The 22086-nt window shown below is 48.1% G+C and overlaps 1 protein-coding gene across 1 annotated transcript; it reads left to right on the top strand.

Annotated features, from left to right (window-relative positions):
* The first annotated feature begins 4754 nt into the window (after nucleotides 1–4754).
* On the top strand, nucleotides 4755–20830 carry C7H19orf33 (chromosome 7 C19orf33 homolog). Its single transcript, XM_075607005.1, has 4 exons — nucleotides 4755–4966; nucleotides 14640–14893; nucleotides 17472–17534; nucleotides 20387–20830. The coding sequence occupies exons 1-4, from the start codon at nucleotides 4945–4947 to the stop codon at nucleotides 20498–20500; spliced, it is 453 nt and encodes a 150-aa protein (XP_075463120.1). The 5' UTR covers nucleotides 4755–4944; the 3' UTR covers nucleotides 20501–20830.
* Nucleotides 20831–22086: the final 1256 nt, after the last annotated feature.

Genomic DNA, 22086 nt, shown 5'->3' with positions numbered 1-22086 from the left:
GTCCACCTTCACCATCAGGAGCCCTCCTGGTAGCCTGTAGTGGGTAAACTCTATAGTAGTCATTCGTTTCTGAAGACACGGGCACAAGAGCAAAGGGTAGCTCACTCCTTTCACTCGCCAGGCTCCGAAGAACTAAGGGTGCGGTCTGCTACATCCGGTACCTCCCTTATTCTCCAAAGTCTTTAGACATTTGCTGACGGCGTGTCCCCTCCCTCCAGTGGAGATTAGAGGAGGGGCACCCGATGACGTAGACGGGGCCTGACTATGACTCTTGGCTGAGCCAGTCACATCGTTTGGGTGCGGTCCTGGCTTTCGCGCCAGACCCTTGCAGAACTTTGCAACAATGCTTGCAGACTTTTTGGAAAACTCCCACGCAGTTCCCATTCTCGGCGGGAACCGCCATTTTATGTCTGACTCACGTGTAGAATTCCTGGGCAACGGAACCTCCATTTTGAGCACAGTCTGTTCTCTGACTGTATAGAAATCGCAATTCCGACAGGAATCCATTTCCTGTGGATCTGTACAGCACATGGTTACGGTCTACCAAGAGTAGGATGTACCCCAGGCTAGCAAAGCTCCATCTCGATACGCTGCACACGATTACAGTCCATTATAGGCACTCTGTGATTCCATGATCTGGCTAGTGATACTGTGGTCTTCTTCCAACAGAGGTCTAGGCACATTGTACGTCAGGCACCCCTTCCTAAGATGCTCCCTATCTAGTACCCTTACGCCGCCCGATGGCTACCAGCATCGCGGCCCCTCTTCAGGGCGACTTAAAACAGCAATAGCTTTCTTGTCACCAGACCATTCACCCAATAGGGTAGTTTAGGCCATTCTTCACGAGGTACTCTTTCCCCCTGACTACACCTAGCCTCCCTCCTTCATTAGCAGTTGCTCTGGAAGCGTACCTTATTACTTCCAGCGTTGTTTCGCTGAAAACCTGTCCTGTTTGGATAACAGATCTCAGCAGCGCCTCGAAATGTTACGGTGTTTCCCGCACACGGTGGGAGATTTGGCCATTATGGGTCGTGTGGTGCATGATACCTGCTGGTAACAGGAGGGCTGAGTCGTCCGCCGGTGGTAGACCCCACATATCTCTTTAGCAGTGCAGCGCCTCCATCTGCCGTAGGCTCCAGGAGCTGAAGGTGATCTCCCGCAGTAGAACTTATTACCTCTTCCTCCCAGTAAGGTCACGCACCAAGCAGGAGGTATAACAGGAACGGGTTTATTACTCTTCTGTACAGTTACAGGAACAAGGCAGGGTCTGCCCGATGCAGAACTCTCAGCTATTCACTCAAGGATGCTCCCTGGACTGTCACTACAGGCCAAGGGCATCCGCAGACATCCTAGCTGTCCCTGCCTCTCTAGCAGAGGCATGGTCCACACTCACTCTCCCCCGGAGGGAAGAGGACTGGAGAAGGCCCAATCTCAGCCTTTCCACTGTGCGACCTGCCTTCCTCAGTGGGGAAGGACAACCTACAAATTTAGGGCGGTCCTGCCTTTAAGTACTGCCAGGAGGAGGGCACCAGGTCTGGCTCATGGTTGGTCATGCCCAGGCCTGAATTCACTGTCTCCCGCTGTCACTCAAATGCAGCTCATCCGAGGGGGAAAACCCCATATCAACTACTGGCAACCTGATTGTACCAGGGTTTACTGCCACCCCAAGGGCAGAATAGTAGCCATCAGGTGACCTGGCTACATATTGATGGGATTTTTTTGTACTTTTATGATTTAAATACATTTTTAAATATATTTATTTTTGAGTGTTGCATGGTGCTTTGTTCCTTTTCTCAGTTTAATGGGTTATGGTCTGAGTAAGAGCCCTAAACCATATACCAGGGATTTTCAACCGGGGTTCCGTGGTTATCCCTACAGGTTCTGTGCCAAAGGCGGTGTGGGGGGTCGGGGGGAGCTGGGACAAGTGTCCCCGATGGCAGCCCGGTGTTTACCGCAATCCCTCCTCCAGTCAGGAATCGTAAATCGGGTCCAACTTCCGCCCACAGGACCGGGGCGGCATCAGAGGCCTCCTCGCCCCAATGTCAGTTTGTTGGGTGGGGATGGAGGGGGGGGAGGGGAAGGTGTGCGTGTGTCTTTGAGAGGGAAGGTGATTGAGTGAGTGGGGTTGAGGGGCAGTATTGAGTGAGAGAGGATGGGGTGAGTGAGCAAGCAATGGAGAGGTGGAGGAGTGTAAGAGGGAAAGAGAGGGTGTGTGTAAGAGGGGAAGAGTGAGGGGTGAGTTTGTACAAGGGGAAGAGAGAGGGGGAGTGTGTAAGATGGGAAGAGAGAGGAGGGGAAGAGAGAGGAGTGTGGGTGGGAGAGAGAGGGGGGAGTGTTTACTAGGAGAAGAGTGTAGGAGAGGGGGGGAGTATAAGAGGGGAATAGATAGAGGGGGGAGAGGGAGGAGGTGTAAGGAGGGAAGAAAGAGTACGGTGGGAGAGAGAGGGGGGAGTGTAGGAGGGGGGAGAGAGAGGGGGGAGTGTAGGAGGAGGAGTATAAGAGGGATATAGATAGAGGGGGGAGAGGGAGGAGGTGTAAGGGGGGAGAGAGGGTGTGTGCGATAGGGGTGGAGTGAGAGATGGGGCGGGGGAGTGAGAGATGGGGGGGAGTGAGAGATGGGGGAGGGAGTGAGAGATGGGGGGGAGTGAGAGATGGGGGGGGAGTGAGAGATGGGGGGGAGTGAGAGATGGGGGGGGAGTGAGAGATGGGGGGGAGTGAGAGATGGGGGGGAGTGAGAGATGGGGGGAGTGAGAGATGGGGGGGGAGTGAGAGATGGGGGGGGAGTGAGAGATGGGGGGGGAGTGAGAGATGGGGGGGAGTGAGAGATGGGGGGGGGAGTGAGAGATGGGGGGGGGGAGTGAGAGATGGGGAGGGAGTGAGAGATGGGGGGGGAGTGAGAGATGGGGGGGGGGAGTGAGAGATGGGGGGGGAGTGAGAGATTGGGGGGAGTGAGAGATGGGGGGGGGGAGTGAGAGATGGGGGGTGGAGTGAGAGATGGGGGGGAGTGAGAGATGGGGGGGAGTGAGAGATGGGGGGGGGAGTGAGAGATGGGGGGGAGTGAGAGATGGGGGGGGGGAGTGAGAGATGGGGGGGGGGAGTGAGAGATGGGGGGGGAGTGAGAGATGGGGGGGGAGTGAGAGATGGGGGGGGAGTGAGAGATGGGGGGGGAGTGAGAGATGGGGGGGGGGAGTGAGAGATGGGGGGGGGGTGAGAGATGGGGGGGAGTGAGAGATGGGGGGGGAGTGAGAGATGGGGGGAGGGAGTGAGAGATGGGGGGGGAGTGAGAGATGGGGGGGAGTGAGAGATGGGGGGGAGTGAGAGATGGGGGGGGAGTGAGAGATGGGGGGAGTGAGAGATGGGGGGGGGAGTGAGAGATGGGGGGGGGAGTGAGAGATGGGGGGGAGTGAGAGATGGGGGGAGGGGGGAGTGAGAGATGGGGGGAGGGGGGAGTGAGAGATGGGGGGAGGGGGGAGTGAGAGATGGGGGGGGAGTGAGAGATGGGGGGAGGGGGGGAGTGAGAGATGGGGGGGAGTGAGAGATGGGGGGGGAGTGAGAGATGGGGGGAGGGGGGAGTGAGAGATGGGGGGAGTGAGAGATGGGGGGAGGGGGGAGTGAGAGATGGGGGGAGTGAGAGATGGGGGGGGAGTGAGAGATGAGGGGGGAGTGAGAGATGGGGGGAGGGGGGAGTGAGAGATGGGGGAGGGGGGAGTGAGAGATGGGGGGGAGTGAGAGATGGGGGGGAGTGAGAGATTGGGGGGGAGTGAGAGATGGGGGGGAGTGAGAGATGGGGGGGGAGTGAGAGATGGGGGGAGTGAGAGATGGGGGGGGGGGGAGTGAGAGATGGGGGGGGGAGTGAGAGATGGGGGGGAGTGAGAGATGGGGGGAGGGGGGAGTGAGAGATGGGGGGAGGGGGGAGTGAGAGATGGGGGGGGAGTGAGAGATGGGGGGAGGGGGGAGTGAGAGATGGGGGGGAGTGAGAGATGGGGGGGGAGTGAGAGATGGGGGGAGGGGGGAGTGAGAGATGGGGGGAGGGAGAGATGGGGGGAGGGGGGAGTGAGAGATGGGGGGGGGAGTGAGAGATGAGGGGGGAGTGAGAGATGGGGGGAGGGGGGAGTGAGAGATGGGGGAGGGGGGAGTGAGAGATGGGGGGGAGTGAGAGATGGGGGGGGGAGTGAGAGATTGGGGGGAGTGAGAGATGGGGGGAGTGAGAGATGGGGGGGAGTGAGAGATGGGGGGGGGGGAGTGAGAGATGGGGGGGGAGTGAGAGATGGGGGGGGGAGTGAGAGATGGGGGGGGGAGTGAGAGATGGGGGGGGGAGTGAGAGATGGGTGGGGGGAAGGTTTGGTGTTCCCCAGAATTTCGTGATATAAGTTTAGGGTGTCTTAACCACAAAAAGCGTGTAAACCCCTGCTCTGTACCATAGCCCCTCAGTAAGTGCTCGATAATAGTGTGACACTATATTTCTGTTAACACTATAACCTGTTTTCTGTTGAATAACTTGTTATTCCCCACAGACTGCCACAGAATCCTCCCCTGCAAGGAATTATCTGTCAACAAAGGCTTCTCCCGTGCAGTGTTTCTAGCACTGAATGTGCTGCTGCTGCTGCTGCTGCTGCTGCTGCTGCTGCTGCTGCTGCTGCTGCTGCTGCTGCTGCTGCTGCTGCTGCTGCTGCTGCTGCTGCTGCTGCTGCTGCTGCTGCTGCTGCTGCTGTGAGACATGTCCCCTGGCAGTGCATGGAGGAGGCGCTGTGTGCATCCGTGTGTCACACTCCTCCTCCTCCTCCTCTCCGCCTGTGCACACCACAGCTGCTGTTATATAAGGATCAGAGATCACGACACACCTATCCATTCAACCCAGAGGCTGCTGCAAAACCTCCATAGCATCTTCAGCATCCAGACCAGCCAGCTCTCCCCTCAGCTCTCACCGCGGCAGTGACTGGCGCCATGGACCTGGACTTATCTGCAGGTATGAGGCGTCTCCTGCTGCAGCTCTCCACTGCCGGGAATCCCTTCCTGCTGCGAAGCAATGGCAGCCGCAGCGCCGCCCTGTTTGCTCCTACACGCAGCAAGAATGGGACAGACAAAGGCAGGGGACAGACAAAGGCAGGGGACAGACAAAGGCAGGGGACAGTCACAGGGAGAGGGCACAAGGGGTATAGAGAGAGAGGGGACAGTCTCAGGGGGAAAGAGAGGGGATAGTGACAGGGGGGAAGAGAGAGGGGATAGTGACAGGGGGGAAGAGAGAGGGGATAGTGACAGGGGGGAAGAGAGAGGGGATAGTGACAATGGTAGGACACAGGGGACTGTGACAATGGTAGGACACGGGACAGTGACAATGGTAGGACACAAGCAGGGGACAGTGACAGGGAGAGGGCACAAGGGGTATAGAGAGAGGGGACAGTCTCAGGGGGAAAGAGAGAGGGGATAGTGACAGGGGGGAAGAGAGAGGGGATAGTGACAATGGTAGGACACAGGGGACTGTGACAATGGTAGGACACAGGGGAATGGTAGGACACAGGCAGGGGACAGTGACAATGGTAGGACACAGGCAGGGGACAGTGACAATGGTAGGACACAGGCAGGGGACAGTGACAATGGTAGGACACAGGCAGGGGACAGTGACAATGGTAGGACACAGGCAGGGGACAGTGACAATGGTAGGACACAGGCAGGGGACAGTGACAATGGTAGGACACAGGCAGGGGACAGTGACAATGGTAGGACACAGGCAGGGGACAGTGACAATGGTAGGACACAGGCAGGGGACAGTGACAATGGTAGGACACAGGCAGGGGACAGTGACAACGGTAGGACACAGGCAGGGGACAGTGACAACGGTAGGACACAGGCAGGGGACAGTGACAATGGTAGGACACAGGCAGGGGACAGTGACAATGGTAGGACACAGGCAGGGGACAGTGACAACGGTAGGACACAGGCAGGGGACAGTGACAACGGTAGGACACAGGCAGGGGACAGTGACAATGGTAGGACACAGGCAGGGGACAGTGACGCAGGAATGGCCAGCCTGAGATGGAGAGCACCACAGACAATCTGACCATTTCCAGCATTGCTATCAATCTTCCTCCATATCAGATCTATTAGAGGGACTCAGGACTGTAATGACCTCTGTCCTCAGGCATTATTTAATTCCTTAACTGCCTTTACCTTCCCCACTGCTGCTTGCAGGCTGTTCCATGCATCTGCTGCTTCTTTGTGTGTACTGTAATAATAATATTTTGTGATTTATTACTTTAAATTCAGCATTGTCTGAGCCCATCTCTGATAATATGGAGTTGGGGGGGGCACCTTACTGTGTGTGTGTGTCCCCACTGGAAGCACTGTATGATGCAGGGGCGATAATGGTGAAAGGCGGGGTTGCAGACCTGTTTAAGGTTACGGTCCCAGTCATAACTGACACGCGCGCCCGGCGGGGGGGGGGGGAAGGCGGCGCGTGCACAGCGCTAACCGCGATCTGACAGGGAGAGAGGGAGCTTGCGACGGGAGGGGGTGTGCTCGGGGATTTGCGTGGGGCGTGGCCACCACGTCACGCGTCAGGTTCGCCCTCATTGGGTGAACCGCCGTTGGGGGCGTGGCCACGCCTCTGTCGCATGTTTAAAACTCAATTTCATTGAGTTTTAAAAAATCTTGCAGCACGGTGCGGCTGCACCTTCAGCGGGAAGGTGCGTACTGGGCCCTTCCCCATTGAGGGGCGGTGCTTACACGCACAGCGCACGCCGAGGTGTGCGCTGTGGCAGTGACTGGGACCGCAGCCTTAGACATGTAAATGAGCACACAGTGATATTTCCATTTGCTATATGCTTTACTGTGGAGGGTTTTTTGTCACTTTTTTTTACCCACCATAGCTTAACTAATATATATATATTAGTTAAGCTATGGTGGGTAAAAAAAAGTGACAAAAAACCCTCCACAGTAAAGTATATAGCAAATAGAAATGTGTGTGTATGTGTATATGTGTATATGTGTATATGTGTATATGTGTGTGTGTGTATATGTGTGTGTGTGTGTGTATATGTGTGTGTGTGTATATATGTATATGTATATATATATATATATATATATATATATATATATATATATATATATATATATATATATATATAATGTGTATATAATGTGTATATGTATATATATATAATGGCTGCACACTAAAGTGTTAAATATCCTACAGAGGGTGTCTGTGCTATATAGGAAAAAATATACAAAATATACAATTGAAGAAAAGACTAGAAAGGTCTAATTATCAGCACCAGACAAAATATACAGTATGCAAAAATAAAGGGTGTTTATTGACCCATAACACACAGGAGTCCTTGGGGACCAAAACGTCAGGCTCCTGTGTGTTATGGGTCAATAAACACCCTCTATTTTTGCCTATATTTTGTCTGGGGCTGATAATTATACCGTGTGTGTGTGTGTGCACAACTGTCTTGATAATTTGGAATAAGGCGGACACTACATTAGCTATAAACCCAGCACTGCCTGTCCCTGGTAATCTGGAATGAGGTCTGTTATAAAATGTATGATTGGTCATGTACTTATCACATGCTTGCACGTGAATCAGGGCAAAGTTCAGCTATCAGAATTTGCAGAAGTAATAACCTGTATCCTTTGAAAAACAACTTCTACCCAGCCAAGCGTGGGAGGGAAACAAGAGCTGGGAAAGTCTCTGTCCTACAGCACTGCTGGAATTATCTGGGGATCTGTGCAGAATAGCATAACACACATCACCTTCCATAGAAGAGCCTGCATCCTGCACTACAAATCTACAGAATAGAAATGGGAGCGGATATAACTGCCTTTGGCCAAACAAATCGGCTTGTATTTCATACACAAATGATGTTGTATTTGTCATGGTTTGATCGTTAATGCTAATGGAGCAATGTCATGATATAAGGTTACTGTGATATATCACTGTGTGTAAATGACTACTCCTATTCAATATGTTGAAATGAGAAATACACAGTTGGAAATGCGTAACTTGCACCCAATTGAATGGAAGTCACTGTATTACTAGCACTGCACTAGCACTGCATAACCTGCTTCTCAGCATGTTTAATAGAGGGGTAAACGTTAAGTAAGATTTGGTTCTCTTGTGGACCACATTTTCTTAGTGATTGTCTTTTAAAGGGTCAGTCCCTCCTAGGACCAAAATGAACTAATGGTAGTGACGAGTTTATGTGGTCAGTCCCTCCAGGGACCAAAGCATATTAATGGCAGTGACATGTTTAAGGGGCCAGACCCTCCTAAGACAGGGGTGCTCAACTCCCCTTCTTTCAACTCCCCAATAGGTCGGGTTTTAAGGATATCCCAGCTTCAGCACAGGCGGCTCAATCATTCTCTGCTTCAGCACAGGTGGCTCAATCATTCCTTGCTTCGGCACAGGTGGCTCAATGAGTCCCTGCTTCAGCACAGGTGGTTCAATCACAGGCTCAGTCTTAGACTGAGCCTCTAATTGAGCCACTGCTGCTGAAGCTGGGGTACCCTTAACCTGACCTGTTTGGGGGGGGGGGGGCTAGATCTGAGCTCCCTTGTCCTAGGATCAAAGTGTACTAATGCCTCAGGCCAAACCTAGATGTAAATGTACTCAGGGAAAGGTGGGGGGGAGGGGGGAGGGGGGGGAGGAGGAGTAAGGTACTCCCTCGCTACAGCTCAGTAAATCTAGGTTAAGATAGGTGCTACAATGAGGGGTGAGGGTGAATCATGGACGCAAAAGAGAAAAAGAACCGCTATGTGAGGGCACTCTGAGAAGTCTGGGTAGGCTATGAGACACCTCCATATGGTGGACACAATGACTGCGATGATATGATGTACAAGTTAAAATACGACCTTTAATGTGAGCTGTGCTGTGCTCAAAATTACGATAGAAGGTGTAGGCCAAAAAATACATATGAGTACGCCTCACAGAATATAGAGTAACCTTGATCGAGTAGCGAATTTTAAAACAATGTGTCTGCAGGTCCAGGACGTAACAGCTCGTAGCACGCTGGGTGATGCCTGGTACAAGTTGGCCTAATGCCCTAAATATCTTGGTTAGGAGTAAGCCCGAGGCACAGCACTGTCTGCAAATTATAGGCGCTGACTTGTATGATCGGTTGCTCAGGAGAGTACTGTATTTTTTGGTATTTATTTGGTATAGTGGCTCACTCGGTGTCCCGTTGTTCACAACTTGGTGTTGCGATTCTCCAGTAGGATTGTGCGCGGGGCTCCCGCATGCATACAGCCTAAGGCTAAGGCCCCGCTCCCAGAGACAGCGCGCCCGCACTGCAGACAGGCGGTGCGCTGAGATACACAGACCGCGATATACCGTCTGTAGGGAGCGGGAGCCGGAGCGGGAGGTGGGCGGGAGTGGGAGGTTTGACAGGGAGGGGGGCGTGGCTTGAGCGGAGGGACCCGCTACTCTCCCCCCCCCTCCACGGACTCAGGCTGGAGCTGCTGAGGGTAAGTATTAAACACACACACACGCAGGCACTCATACACACACACACACACACACACACACACACAGGCACTCATATACACACACACAGGCACACACATACACACACACACACACACACACACACACACACACAGACACAGACAGAGGCAGGCACTCACGCACACACATACACACACACAGACAGGCACGCACACACACAGACAGGCACTCACGCTTTCACTCCACACTCCTCCCCACTCCCCGAAGCCTCTCCTCCTCCCGAAGCCTCCCCTCCCCATTGGCTCACAGCCACACCACGTGACGCGTCAACGCTAGGGAACACCATTCTCTTGTGTCCCATAGCGGCTGACGCGCCACAGTGTGTAGTGCTCTGTGCCGCCAGGGGGGACCGGGACCGGCTCGCGATGATTCCCCTGCTGGTGGGGAACTCGCGACATGGCCGCCCGCGCCAACGAGCGCAGCGGGACCGAGGCCTTATGCTCGTTTTTAAGCAAACTACAAATATAGGGGCTTATGCAGAGAGCTACTTTAATGAAAGCCGCAACGGCAATAAAGTCGCCACATTATTGCCGTTTATGTTCGCCGTATGCAGGATACTCCATTACCCCTGTGAAAACTTAGGGGCCTATGCAGAGAACTGCGAGAATGGCCATTCGCCAGACTTAAACTCTCCATGTTTTTGGCGGATTCCCCTCGCAGTATGCAGGAAGGTGCGCATATCTGTGAGAGGAATCCGGCGGAGAGATGGCGAGCCTTGGCGAGAATGGCTCTGCTGGCGAGATTTGTCAGCAGAGAGCGAGATCCGCCTCTCTCTGCACAAATCTCAGCGGCAAAAAAAAAAATGTGTACATATCAATAGGATTGCTATTGTAAATGTGCAGGGGGTCTCCGGGGATGAACCGCGTTGGTTTTATGTCCGGGGACCCCCTGCTTCCCGAGATACAGGCCCCGTTATGAGGTGCCGGTATCTCCTATGCCTTGAGATAGCCCGATCACGTGACGCGGGACATTTCCATTCATAGGAGATACTGGCACCTCATAAAGGTGCTTGTATCTCGGGAAGCAGGGGGTCCCCGGACATAAAACCAGCACGGTTCATGTCCAGAGACCCTCTGCACATGTACACTAATAATAAAAATACAGTAATGCTGCTTCATTACCTTACTGGCTATCCGTTAAGGCAATGAAGGGGTTAAGTCACAGTAGCATGTTTATTGGGGACAATGGCCCCCAATAAACATTTCAATACACAGCACAATCAGGCTCTGTGCCCCCAACAACACCTAAACCCCCCTTTTATACATAACCCATAGTAATTTTTTTAGGCACAGGAATGGAACTATAGGCTGGCGGTGGCCCTCGGGTGTTGACTGCAGTATCAAGTCTGTGCCCAAAAAAATTATTACAAGACACATAAATACTTTAACATAAATACACCCCACCCTCCTACCCACCCCTGTGAGGCATAACCACCATCACCCCCAACACACCGGGAGACCTACCGTCCGTCCCTTGGGGACAATACCCCCTACCCCCAATACCCACATTCAAAACAATACACACATCCGCAATAAACATAACAATTACTAATAAACTATACATAACCCACACACACCATATAGCAAATATATTGTGGTGTTACTTAACCCCTTAATAACAATAACGGTTAATAAGCACTAAAGTAATTAATGGGTTAAGCCACCCTTTACCCATTCATTTGTAGAGTGGCTTCATCATTCTGTGTGTGTGTGTGTGTGTGTGTGTGTGTGTGTGTGTGTGTGTGTGTATCTTGTATATATAGTTACATATATCTGTAAAAATATAGGTATGATTAAGCAATCGACAAAGAAATGGGAAAGGATATGCATGTAGCAATGTAAAACATCCGATCTGCAATTGACAACATCGCTGCCAAATTAAAAACAAATCCAAATGAAAATAAAAACATATATCATCAGAGAATACAGCAAGCACCTATCCAAAGCAGTAAAGAGCTATAAAACTTAAAATTGAACAATGTGTACATGAAGCAAATAATATTTCCATCATGTACACAATTGCAATCAATGGTCCAAAACAAATACACGATTGAAAGTAAACATTCTATATAAACAAAGCAAGTCGACAATAATACATTATCAACACACAATTAATGCCATCAGAAATACATTACAAGCAAATCTAAACAAAATACACTATTCAAGATTGCTATGCAAACACAAAACCATTGCAAAAACAAATTTATTTCTAACTAACACGAGCGTACACAAGCTAAATGCACCAAATAAGCCACATTAAACCATTAAGGCAGTGTCCCAACATATACCCATGCAATCATCATCATGTTAAATGAGAAAAGTAAATCTACACAACATTTCACACACACAATAGTAAGCAAACAGGGAAAAGAGTTGTATAATACATGGGCAAATGCAATAAACATTTGAAAAACAACCCGTTAATAAACATGTATGTATATAGCTCCAGAGGGATATATATACATACATGGCCATGAATTGAACATTAAAAAAAATCTGACTTTTGAGGAAAAAAAAAAAAAATACAAATAAATAAAATACATTTCTTGACTTTACTTACCATTAGATGACCAATGACCGACTTCAGGGGTAACCGCTATGTCTGCAACAAATCCAAAGACAGGAACCAGCAACCCATAAAATAATAAACCTCTGCAATCCAATGTGGTGTCTTCTTTCTTGTCTTTATGATCCATACCGTCTGTGGTCTTCTTTTCGGGGTCTTCTTCACCTTCTTCGGGGTCTTCTGGCTTCTTCTTCTGTGACGCAGGTCCATCTTCTTCTGAGGGGAGGTCCTCTCCCCACGGCGTCAAGCTGGAAAATGAGACGACATAGGCTTTTATAGGCCTATGACGTCACATTTTGCATCAAATGGTTCTCACGGTCCTGATTGGTCCGTGAAAAGCATGTGATTTTGTATACGGCCAACACAAATGATGACGTCATTTAAAGGAAATGAAGCCAGCCAATCAGAATGGCTGTGCTTCATTTACCTTTAACATGACGTCAACAAAACCAACATGGCGTCGTCACATGGGACTACAACCAATGAGTGCACTTAGACTGATGGTTCAATGTAATTACAGCAGTGTAAAGTAGTTTAGAGTAGCTGGGGCAGTAAGGTCGGACCGCTGTGGGGCCCAGTTTGTGGTTCCGCCGAGGTCACTGTTTTCACGACTGCTGTTACCAATGGACGGACTCTTCTTGTACAATGAGTTCCTCATTTGCATTCTATCGTAGAAATATACTCATAGCGATAATGCGGTTAGATTGTATCTGGACTTCGGAGTGGCTAATTTTTTCCAGCCCGATGTACCTCTGATCACATCCACACTGAGGGTTATTGTGAACTAATTACCGGCGTATTGGTAAGGTCTTACTACTTAATTGGAATACTGCACCTTTTAGGGGATTTCAATGTATGTAGAGAGCATAATTGCTTAATTAGTCAAGAAACAGAGTGAACGCCGTACGCTGCCTTGTCAGTGTTTCCATATGCTGGCTGTCGCTACTGCATTAGTATGCAGAGGCTGGTTTCAAAGCTGGCTGCCTCGTGCAGCTGTTCATGGAGAAAGTACGGATCTGCAGAGAAGTAGGGTGCGTAACGAGATTGCGCCAACCTAACCATAATAGTTTCGAGTTATAAAGTAAATGCGCCTCGATATTACACTCTTCAGAACAATGAATTGTTAAAAACAGCAATGTTTTGAAAGCACATTGCTACATAGGCACAAGTAAAAATGTAACGGGTAGTGATCCGATCAGATTCCTGAATCACCCCCTGGTGACGTCATTACGCCGATGTACGTTTCGCTCATTGGCTTTTTCATGGCTGGAGAAAGCCAATGAGCGAAACGTACGTCGGCAGGTACATCGGGTTGGAAAAAATTAGCCACTCCGAAGTCCAGATACAATCTAACCGCATTATCGCTATGAGTATATTTCTACGATAGAATGCAAATGAGGAACTCATTGTACAAGAAGAGTCCGTCCATTGGTAACAGCAGCCGTGTATACAGTGACCTCGGCGGAACCACAAACTAGGCTCCACCGGGCTCCGAACCCCACTGCCCCAGCTACTCTAAACTACTTTACACTGCTGTGATTACATTGAACCATCAGTCTAAGTGCACTAGGCACCCTGAATACAGAGACACTGTATTAGACGAATACAGGCTACCATACGGTCTAAAAAGGATTATATTTATAGTTTGCTTAAAAACGAGCATTAGGCTGTATGCATGCGGGAGCCCCGCGCACAATCCTACTGGAGAATCGCTACACCAAGTCGTGAACAACGGGACACCGAGTGAGCCACTACTTGGCCATCCCTGTGTTCAAACACTACACTTTTCCGATGACTAAATTTAAGCTCTAGAATAGGTTTTAACATGCGAGGGTGTTATATGACATGAGGCAACTGTCACCCTTTATGTACTTATGCATACCTGTTATAGGATTTCATAAATGCACATCTAAAGCACCGATGAGCCGGCCACGCATATGTGCATCTAGAAGTACTATTAAGGCATACTAAGGGACTACACTTTAGCTCCCATTCAGTACTTTGCCAAAATACAGTACTCTCCTGAGCAACCGATCATACAAGTCAGCCCCTATAATTTGCAGACAGTGCTGTGCCTCGGGCTTACTCCTAACCAAGATATTTAGGGCATTAGGCCAACTTGTACCAGGCATCACCCAGCGTGCTACGAGCTGTTACGTCCTGGACCTGCAGACACATTGTTTTAAAATTCGCTACTCGATCAAGGCTACTCTATATTCTGTGAGGCGTACTCATATGTATTTTTTGGCCTACACCTTCTATCGTAATTGTGAGCACAGCACATCTAACATTAAAGGTCGTATTTTAACTTATACATCATATCATCGCAGACATTGTGTCCACCATATGGAGGTGTCTCATAGCCTACCCAGACTTCTCAGAGTGCCCTCACATAGCGGTTCTTTTTCTCTTTTGCGAACCTAGATGTAGCCTAGCAGATGTTAAGCAGGGGGATGGGGCCAGCAGGTGCTGTTGAAGGAAGGAGTGCGGGTCTGGGGGGGAGGAAGGCCGGTCCGACTTCAGGGATGCACTTTATTTATTTTTTTACTTTTGTTTTTCTGTCTCTTCTCAGCTTGCGGGAAAGATCCAAAGAAGGCAGAAGGGGCGGTGAAGAAGGACGGACACGGGGCGGTGAAGAAGGACGGACATGGGGCGGTGAAGAAGGACGGACACGGGGATGGGAAGAAGGACGGACACGGGGATGGGAAGAAGGACGGACACGGCCATGGAGATGGGAAGAAGGACGGACACAGCCATGGAGATGGGAAACATGATCATAAGCATGGAGGCCATGGCCACGGGACTGACAAATGCAAAGGACATAAGGTACAGACCATGGGGATCGTATGTGGAGAAGGCTCTAAAAATGTCACCTGCGATACTTTATTTAATAGGGCAGCCCCTACCAAGATCAACGTGTACTCTAGGGACAGGGACAGGTGTAGGGCTCTCGTCTTTACTAGGGCCAATGTGTACTAATAGCAGTGGCATGTATAAGGGGTCACATCTGGGTGGATAATGCCCTTTTTACCCAAATCTGACACCTGTACGTTTTTTTCACATTATCTTTGAAAGTCCGTTTCTAAACACGGTGAGCGGAGACGCGGGAGAGGTTTGATTTCCTTTGGCTGCTCCCTTTTATCTGATATCCCTGTGTGTTTAACAAGAGTTTGCACAGGCAAAGCTCAGCTCGGCTCCCTGAGAAGGACAGGGTGGGATAAGGTGTGGTCAGCTACGCGCACGTCTGCACCAGCGACGTCTTAAGAATTTTTGGAGCCCCACCTACAAAGGTCACATTTAAATACAAATACAGCATGTTTTTTATTAAACACCATACGGTGCTCATGTGCATGTCCTTACCCAGAATCCCCGGCTGCACTGGAAGCACTGTTTGCTAAGCGATAATGGGGACAGACGGTTGCAGACCTGCCGCGGTATTTTTATTTCCTGAAAACGTTTATTGAAATGCTGCAAATATTACTACAAACACAAACATTTTATTTTTGTAAATGTCTATATTTTTTTTTTCTTCTATGTGCAAAGTCACAAATAACATCACTATTGGATTTTAAGTACAGTATATCTGATTCGATTGTCGGCAAGGAAACGGCGTTCAGTCTCGATTGACGCGGCAACTGCGGAGCTCGTGCTTAATAATTGTTCACTTTGAAACAGATCTTTCGCTTTTGCAGTTGGTGGCCATCATTCATCGGAACAATTGCAACGCAATTTCAATGTTAAATGATGACTCTGGCTCGTCATGCTGTAATAGATTATTTTGTTATTTTTTTTTGTGCTGCGTTATTTATTTATTTTTTTAAATACATTTCCGACAAATCAATTAAAGTAAATATTCCAGAAACAAACGCTAGAAACATTGTCTTTGAATACATTTTTTTTTTATAAAAAGTTAGGCTATATAAAATGAAAAGCAATACACGGTTGTAATCGCACCAAAAAATGTAATGGGGCGTTCTGTTAGAACTAAGAATTGAGCATTTCATTTTGGGCCATTGTATTTGGGGGGTCCCTGGAAGGTCGGGGGCCCCTGGAAGGTCGGGGGCCCCTGGAAGGTCGGTGGCCCTTGCAAAGTTCGAGACTACAGCCCAGTTAGTCAATGTCTTAGGATGGAACTGGTCTGTCTCTATTGATACACATATTGCATTGGGAAATCGTTCACTAGCTTTCTGTTCCGAGCAGATGGATATTAAAGGCTTTGATGAAAGGGATTTTATTGGGGTAGTAAACAGGGTTGCCACCATGCCAGGTTTGACCCGGAGCCTACGAGTTTTGGCCACTATTCTCCGGGCTACGGGTTCACCTTCTCATCTCCCAGCATCCTCCGACATCCTCTGCATCTCCCCGTGCAACTCCTGTCAATATGGCTGCGTGGCGTCAAATGGCACCGCGCTGCCATGACAACGGGAACGCTGTGTGATGTCACAGCATCACGTGATTCCGTTGTCATAACAACTGGATGCTATGCGATTCCGTGATGCCTCCGGGCGTTTCTTTGTCATGGCAGCTTGACGCTGTGTAACATCATGTAGCGTCCTGGTGTCATGGCAATGAGGCGCCATTTGACGAGTTCCGAAGGATGCCGGGAGACGCCGCCACCGAAGGTAAGCGCTATATTTAAACATGTTATTTCCGGATTAGCTTTCAGAAGAACCTGAGGACAAATGTGAACTAAGGACAGTGGCACGATAAATAGGTTAAATGTAGCTGAATGACACTTTTGAAAAAAAAAATTTGACAAATATTACTATTTAAAAATAATAATTTAACTTTTTTTTTTTTTAAATTTTTTTTTTTTTACATTTTCCTGGTAAACGAATGGTCTCAATAAGAGACGGTCATTAACATTGTTATCTTGGCTTTGTTCTTTTGTTTACAAAGTAATTATGGTGCCAACATTAGTCAAACAGATAAACACAAGTAGCCGATAGGCTTAGTTTCAGTGTTCCCGACCCAGAACTGATTCATTTTTTTCACAAGATAAAAATAAGTAAAACAGTTACTTTAAGGGGATTTAATGTTTCTTAAGAATCTAATTAAATGGATTAGTTATCATTTTAAAAACATACTTTTTGGGGCCGCTAGGTTTTTCCCTGCTAATTTATGATACATTTTTCCCCTAAAACATGATCTCTCTTAATTACATAAAATGACATCATTGTACTTCAAAGAATCTTATGTGAGACGCTCTCCTGTAGTCTGCACGGAAAACCGCTGTGTACTGCCTGGTGAAGTCCAGCAAGTGAGAATACACAGCAGAGACTGCCATGTGGACACTCTACTGCAGGCTTTGGGCCTTTGTATATGAAGTGCATCACATTAAGATCTCGACGTTTGTGTGTGTGTTGAAGAATAAACCCTAAATCAATGTATTTTTCCATTGCAGGGGGGACATGGTCACTCTAGTGACTCCAGCAGCTCCAGCAGCTCCAGTGACTGTGAGGGAAAGGTAAGACAACCGGTGTGCTGAGTGCCTGCAGCCTCTCAAAGGTGGGAGATTAACCCCTGCTCTGCTGCTGCGAGGCAGGGAAGGCGTATGAAGGACTGTCTCATGTACACACGTCTACTCCGTTATTAATGCCATGTTTTTTAAGGGAGCCAGGACCCGTTGAGTCTGCCCCTCCTATTACTTTGTGACAGTGACACAGAGGTAAAAGACACAATTGGCATATTGAATGATCTTTCACTGTAGTATGAATCTGGGGCGTGACCCTTCCATCCCAGGGTAACTGAGAGAGGCTGGACCATTGGACCAGTGACACAGCGACAATGAAGCAATGACTGTCATTCCAACTTATGGTGATATTATAACACACAGATATAGATCTTTGGCACTTCTCTTTAATTGCCTGTCCCTCCTGCTGCTGCAGGCTGACACACACCTTTGTCCCTTTTAAGTGTATCCCTCCTACTGCAGAATGACAGGGGCAGAAACATGGACTTCACGTCTGTCCCTCCGCTGCAGGGCGACAGAGAAAAAGGACCTATGTTCCTTCCTGTGTCATCTCTATGGTGGGCAGGACAGACTTGGACACAGACAGACAAAATTGATGTCCTGTCTCTCCCACCGCAGGTTGACAAAAATGTACGATGTGTTACCTACATCGCCAGCTAAAATAGAGGGCTGGTGTCCTTTAGAAATATGATCATTAAACTTGTGTCATTTGGCTGCAGACTTAAGGCTGCATCAAGAACTCCCTCTGTGCTTCACATTCCACTTTGCCCATGCAGGGACCGAGGATAACGCGTCATGCCAACCCATCGCCTCGAACATATAACTCGCAAGCCACATCGCATGCACAATTAGACCACCCGCAAATCGTATATTTGACATGAACCACCCGAGACGTCAATGCTGCTTTGATTACTTTATTAGTATGGCGATCAACCCCTCCCTGTTCCAAAGTCTAAACTGTGCAGGGTTATTTGTAGCACATTTATTAAAAGCAATTCCGCCACTAACCACTACCGCTTAACATCTTCCCTGCCACGGACGCCAGCAACATAGTGTGTGTTTTCCTTGGCATTTGTCCAGGTGTTTTTTTAGGAGTTGGGCTCATGGGCATAAACTTGAAAAGTTATTAAACAGTAAAATAAATATTACATTTTATTTATAGTTTGGGCAACTTCTTAAATAGGCATTCACGTGAGTTTGTAAAGCTTGTGCAAAGCTTCTATGGTGAAAACACTCATGTTGTCTCTCTACTGTACTTTGTACGGTGGAGGGTCTTTGTCACTTTGTTACCCACCATAACCTAATTCTGTGTCCAGCTTCACAATGCAGAGTCCATGAACGAGCTCAAACTAATGAGTCCAGAAGACTTAAAATGCCGTCTCTGAGTGGGTCCAGTGACTCTGCACTTATCCCAGGCTTCGCTGTAGAAGCTGCGTAATGAAGTAGACAGAAGCTCTAATATAGTGGATAGGAAGGTAAAAGTGACACACTTATTGAGTGATCGCTACCCAGAATCCTCTGCGGCTTAACCTGGACGTGACAATGGGTGAATTAAGCAGATTTGGGGACCTTTGAATATATAAACGCACATTTGCAAACAAAGATGTCGCTTCCTGCTTTCTCATCATTTTTTAAATGATAGAATAACATTTAGCATTTGTGAGGTTCCCACAATGCCCTGATAAAATCCTATAAAACACATGCATACATTTTGCATGTTAACACAATATCAGTAAATGTGGGGTGAGTGATCTTTCACTTCTGGCAAATGAGGGGAACATTTTGATAATTTTGTGACTGCTGAACTTAGTAAACATTACAAATTCTTTGTTTTGGCCTTACAGCCAATCCAACATGTAAGACCGGTGATTTTAAAGGGTCAGTCCCAAATTGCAGGCAAAATGTTCCTTATTAAGATTCAATTGTTCGTAAAACATTGTCACTATTTCCTATCTAAAAATGAATCGTTTATTTATTATTTTTTTGGTTTAATTGGATATTCTGTGTTACGAATTGTTCTCCTTTTTTTTTAATTGGCTAGTGACCACAAAATGAGTTCAAACAAAAGGAAAAATGGTGTTGAGAACCAATATTTAACCCATTAAACATATCACCGTCATTAGGTCACTTTGCTCCTACATGGGACAGACCCTTTAACCCATTAAACATATCACCTTCATTAGGTCACTTTGCTCCTACATGGTAACTACCCTTTAACCCATTAAACATATCACCGTCATTAGGTCACTTTGCTCCTACATGGGACCGACCCTTTAACCCATTAAACATATCACCGTCATTAGGTCACTCTGCTCCTACATGGGACCGACCCTTTAACCCATTAAACATATCACCGTCATTAGGTCACTCTGCTCCTACATGGGACCGACCCTTTAACCCATTAAACATATCACCGTCATTAGGTCACTCTGCTCCTACATGGGACCGACCCTTTAACCCATTAAACATATCACCGTGATTAGGTCACTCTGCTCCTACATGGGACCGACCCTTTAACCCATTAAACATATCACCGTCATTAGGTCACTCTGCTCCTACATGGGACCGACCCTTTAACCCATTAAACATATCACCGTCATTAGGTCACTCTGCTCCTACATGGGACCGACCCTTTAACCCATTAAACATATCACCGTCATTAGGTCACTCTGCTCCTACATGGGACCGACCCTTTAACCCATTAAACATATCACCGTCATTAGGTCACTCTGCTCCTACATGGGACCGACCCTTTAACCCATTAAACATATCACCGTCATTAGGTCACTCTGCTCCTGCATGGGACCGACCCTTTAACTTCTATCTATCTGTTTTCCTTCCTACAGCACGGTGAAGGTCATGAACACAAGAAAAAGAAAGAGAAGAAACTGAACAAGGACAAGAAGCCCAAAGAAAAGAAAGAGAAAAAGGAAAAGAAAGATAAAGATAAGAAGCCCTAAAGTTCAAATCTGTCATCTTCAGACCGCGGGGGTTAAATACAGCACACGTATTTCATCCCCCGGCCTGAAATACATGTAAGGACCCCCATTCAACATGCAGCCAGGCTGCTTCCCAGTGTTGGAGAAGAGATCGGCTCCATTCAGGGACTATGATCTTTTCCAGCACGGGGACGGCGGCTTCCGAGCATATAGAATAGGGGCTTGCAGAACGGCAGCATTGTTGGGAAAAGGCAGTGGATTCTGCTGCGTAAAACTGCCCCAGTGTGTAGTAAAATGACGATTGTGGGTGTGTAAGAGGGCTGACCACCGCAATAAAATGTTTTACTCTTACCGAGCTTGTGTGAGATGTGATTGGGCACAGGTGGACTTTGCGATGCCTGAACTGGAACACTAGTGGATGAACCTTTAGCATACTCTTAAAGGAGCAATACACGCCTTGCTCCATTTAATTTTAAAGGAGTGGGGGATCAGGGGGTCCCCAAAGGTGAACTATGTTAATTTCAGCTCGGGTATCCCCCGGAGTTCTGTAAAGGTGCCACCTTCCTAAATACATCCTTGTATTTAAATCCCTGCATCACCAACACCCTATTGGCCTGCATAACGCAGGAGATTCAAACACACTCGTCCCCCCCGGAGGGCACGCTACCGATGGCTCCTTCCCTGATATGACCAGGAGAAGCCCGAAGTTTAAATTAACGGGGTTCAGCTCCTGGGAGGCTAAAATAAAACAAGAGCACAGGGAACTGCTCCTTTTAGTGATCACCCAACATCACATTGGCTTGCACACTAGCGCACAACTGGTGACGTGTAGGAGAGGTCATCCTCCATCTTCACAATCGGTCAAGCACACGGCCCCAGTACCGGAGTGAATCGCTCGTTGATCAAGTTTCCCCAAGTTATTTTTCTGCAGCAAAAACAGCGGCAGATCGATTCCAGGAAATTTGTGTTGCTTTGAATGTGGTTGTCTACCTTGGATAACTCTGATTTTCTCACGTGATTAGTTTTGCCGCGGTGACACTTTGATCAAATATTCCACTGTAATTCTGTCCTTGAAATGACCTTGGGCAAGTTACTTTAGTTTAACCACCTGTAAGTGCGTGGGGTTGAGAGATAAAACGGTGACACCTTTAGAAATGAACATGGTGTACAGTATATTATTGATACCGAGTATCTATCCACAGTTTAAACCTCCGTTAAGAATCACTGCTATAGACACATACTGTAACATCGGGCAAGGGGAGAGACTTTCTACAATACATACCTTTTTCTTTAAAAGAACTAGTGGAGAACATAAAAAAGTGTGTGTGCGTGTGCGCGTGTGTGTGTCAAGCACGTGCATTTTAAGTGAAACTTCTGTGTCTTTTGTCATTGTTTTGTCACAGAAATTGTATTTCTGATGGTGATGGTTTTTAATTAAAAATCTAAATTCAGGGGCGTGGCTTGGAGCATTCCAAGATGGCCGCATAATACCGGAGCTCCTTAACAAGAATTAAAAAATCCGTCTCCATCCTTATGCCACTGCAAGCAAACCTCAACACCACTAATAAATCCTTGAAGGGAGATCTAGAGGCTCCATAACAATACCA

This window comes from Ascaphus truei, chromosome 7 (assembly GCF_040206685.1).
Source record: "Ascaphus truei isolate aAscTru1 chromosome 7, aAscTru1.hap1, whole genome shotgun sequence".
In the NCBI taxonomy this organism is placed as follows: domain Eukaryota; kingdom Metazoa; phylum Chordata; class Amphibia; order Anura; family Ascaphidae; genus Ascaphus; species Ascaphus truei.
This window is presented reverse-complemented; position numbering and strand designations above follow the sequence as displayed.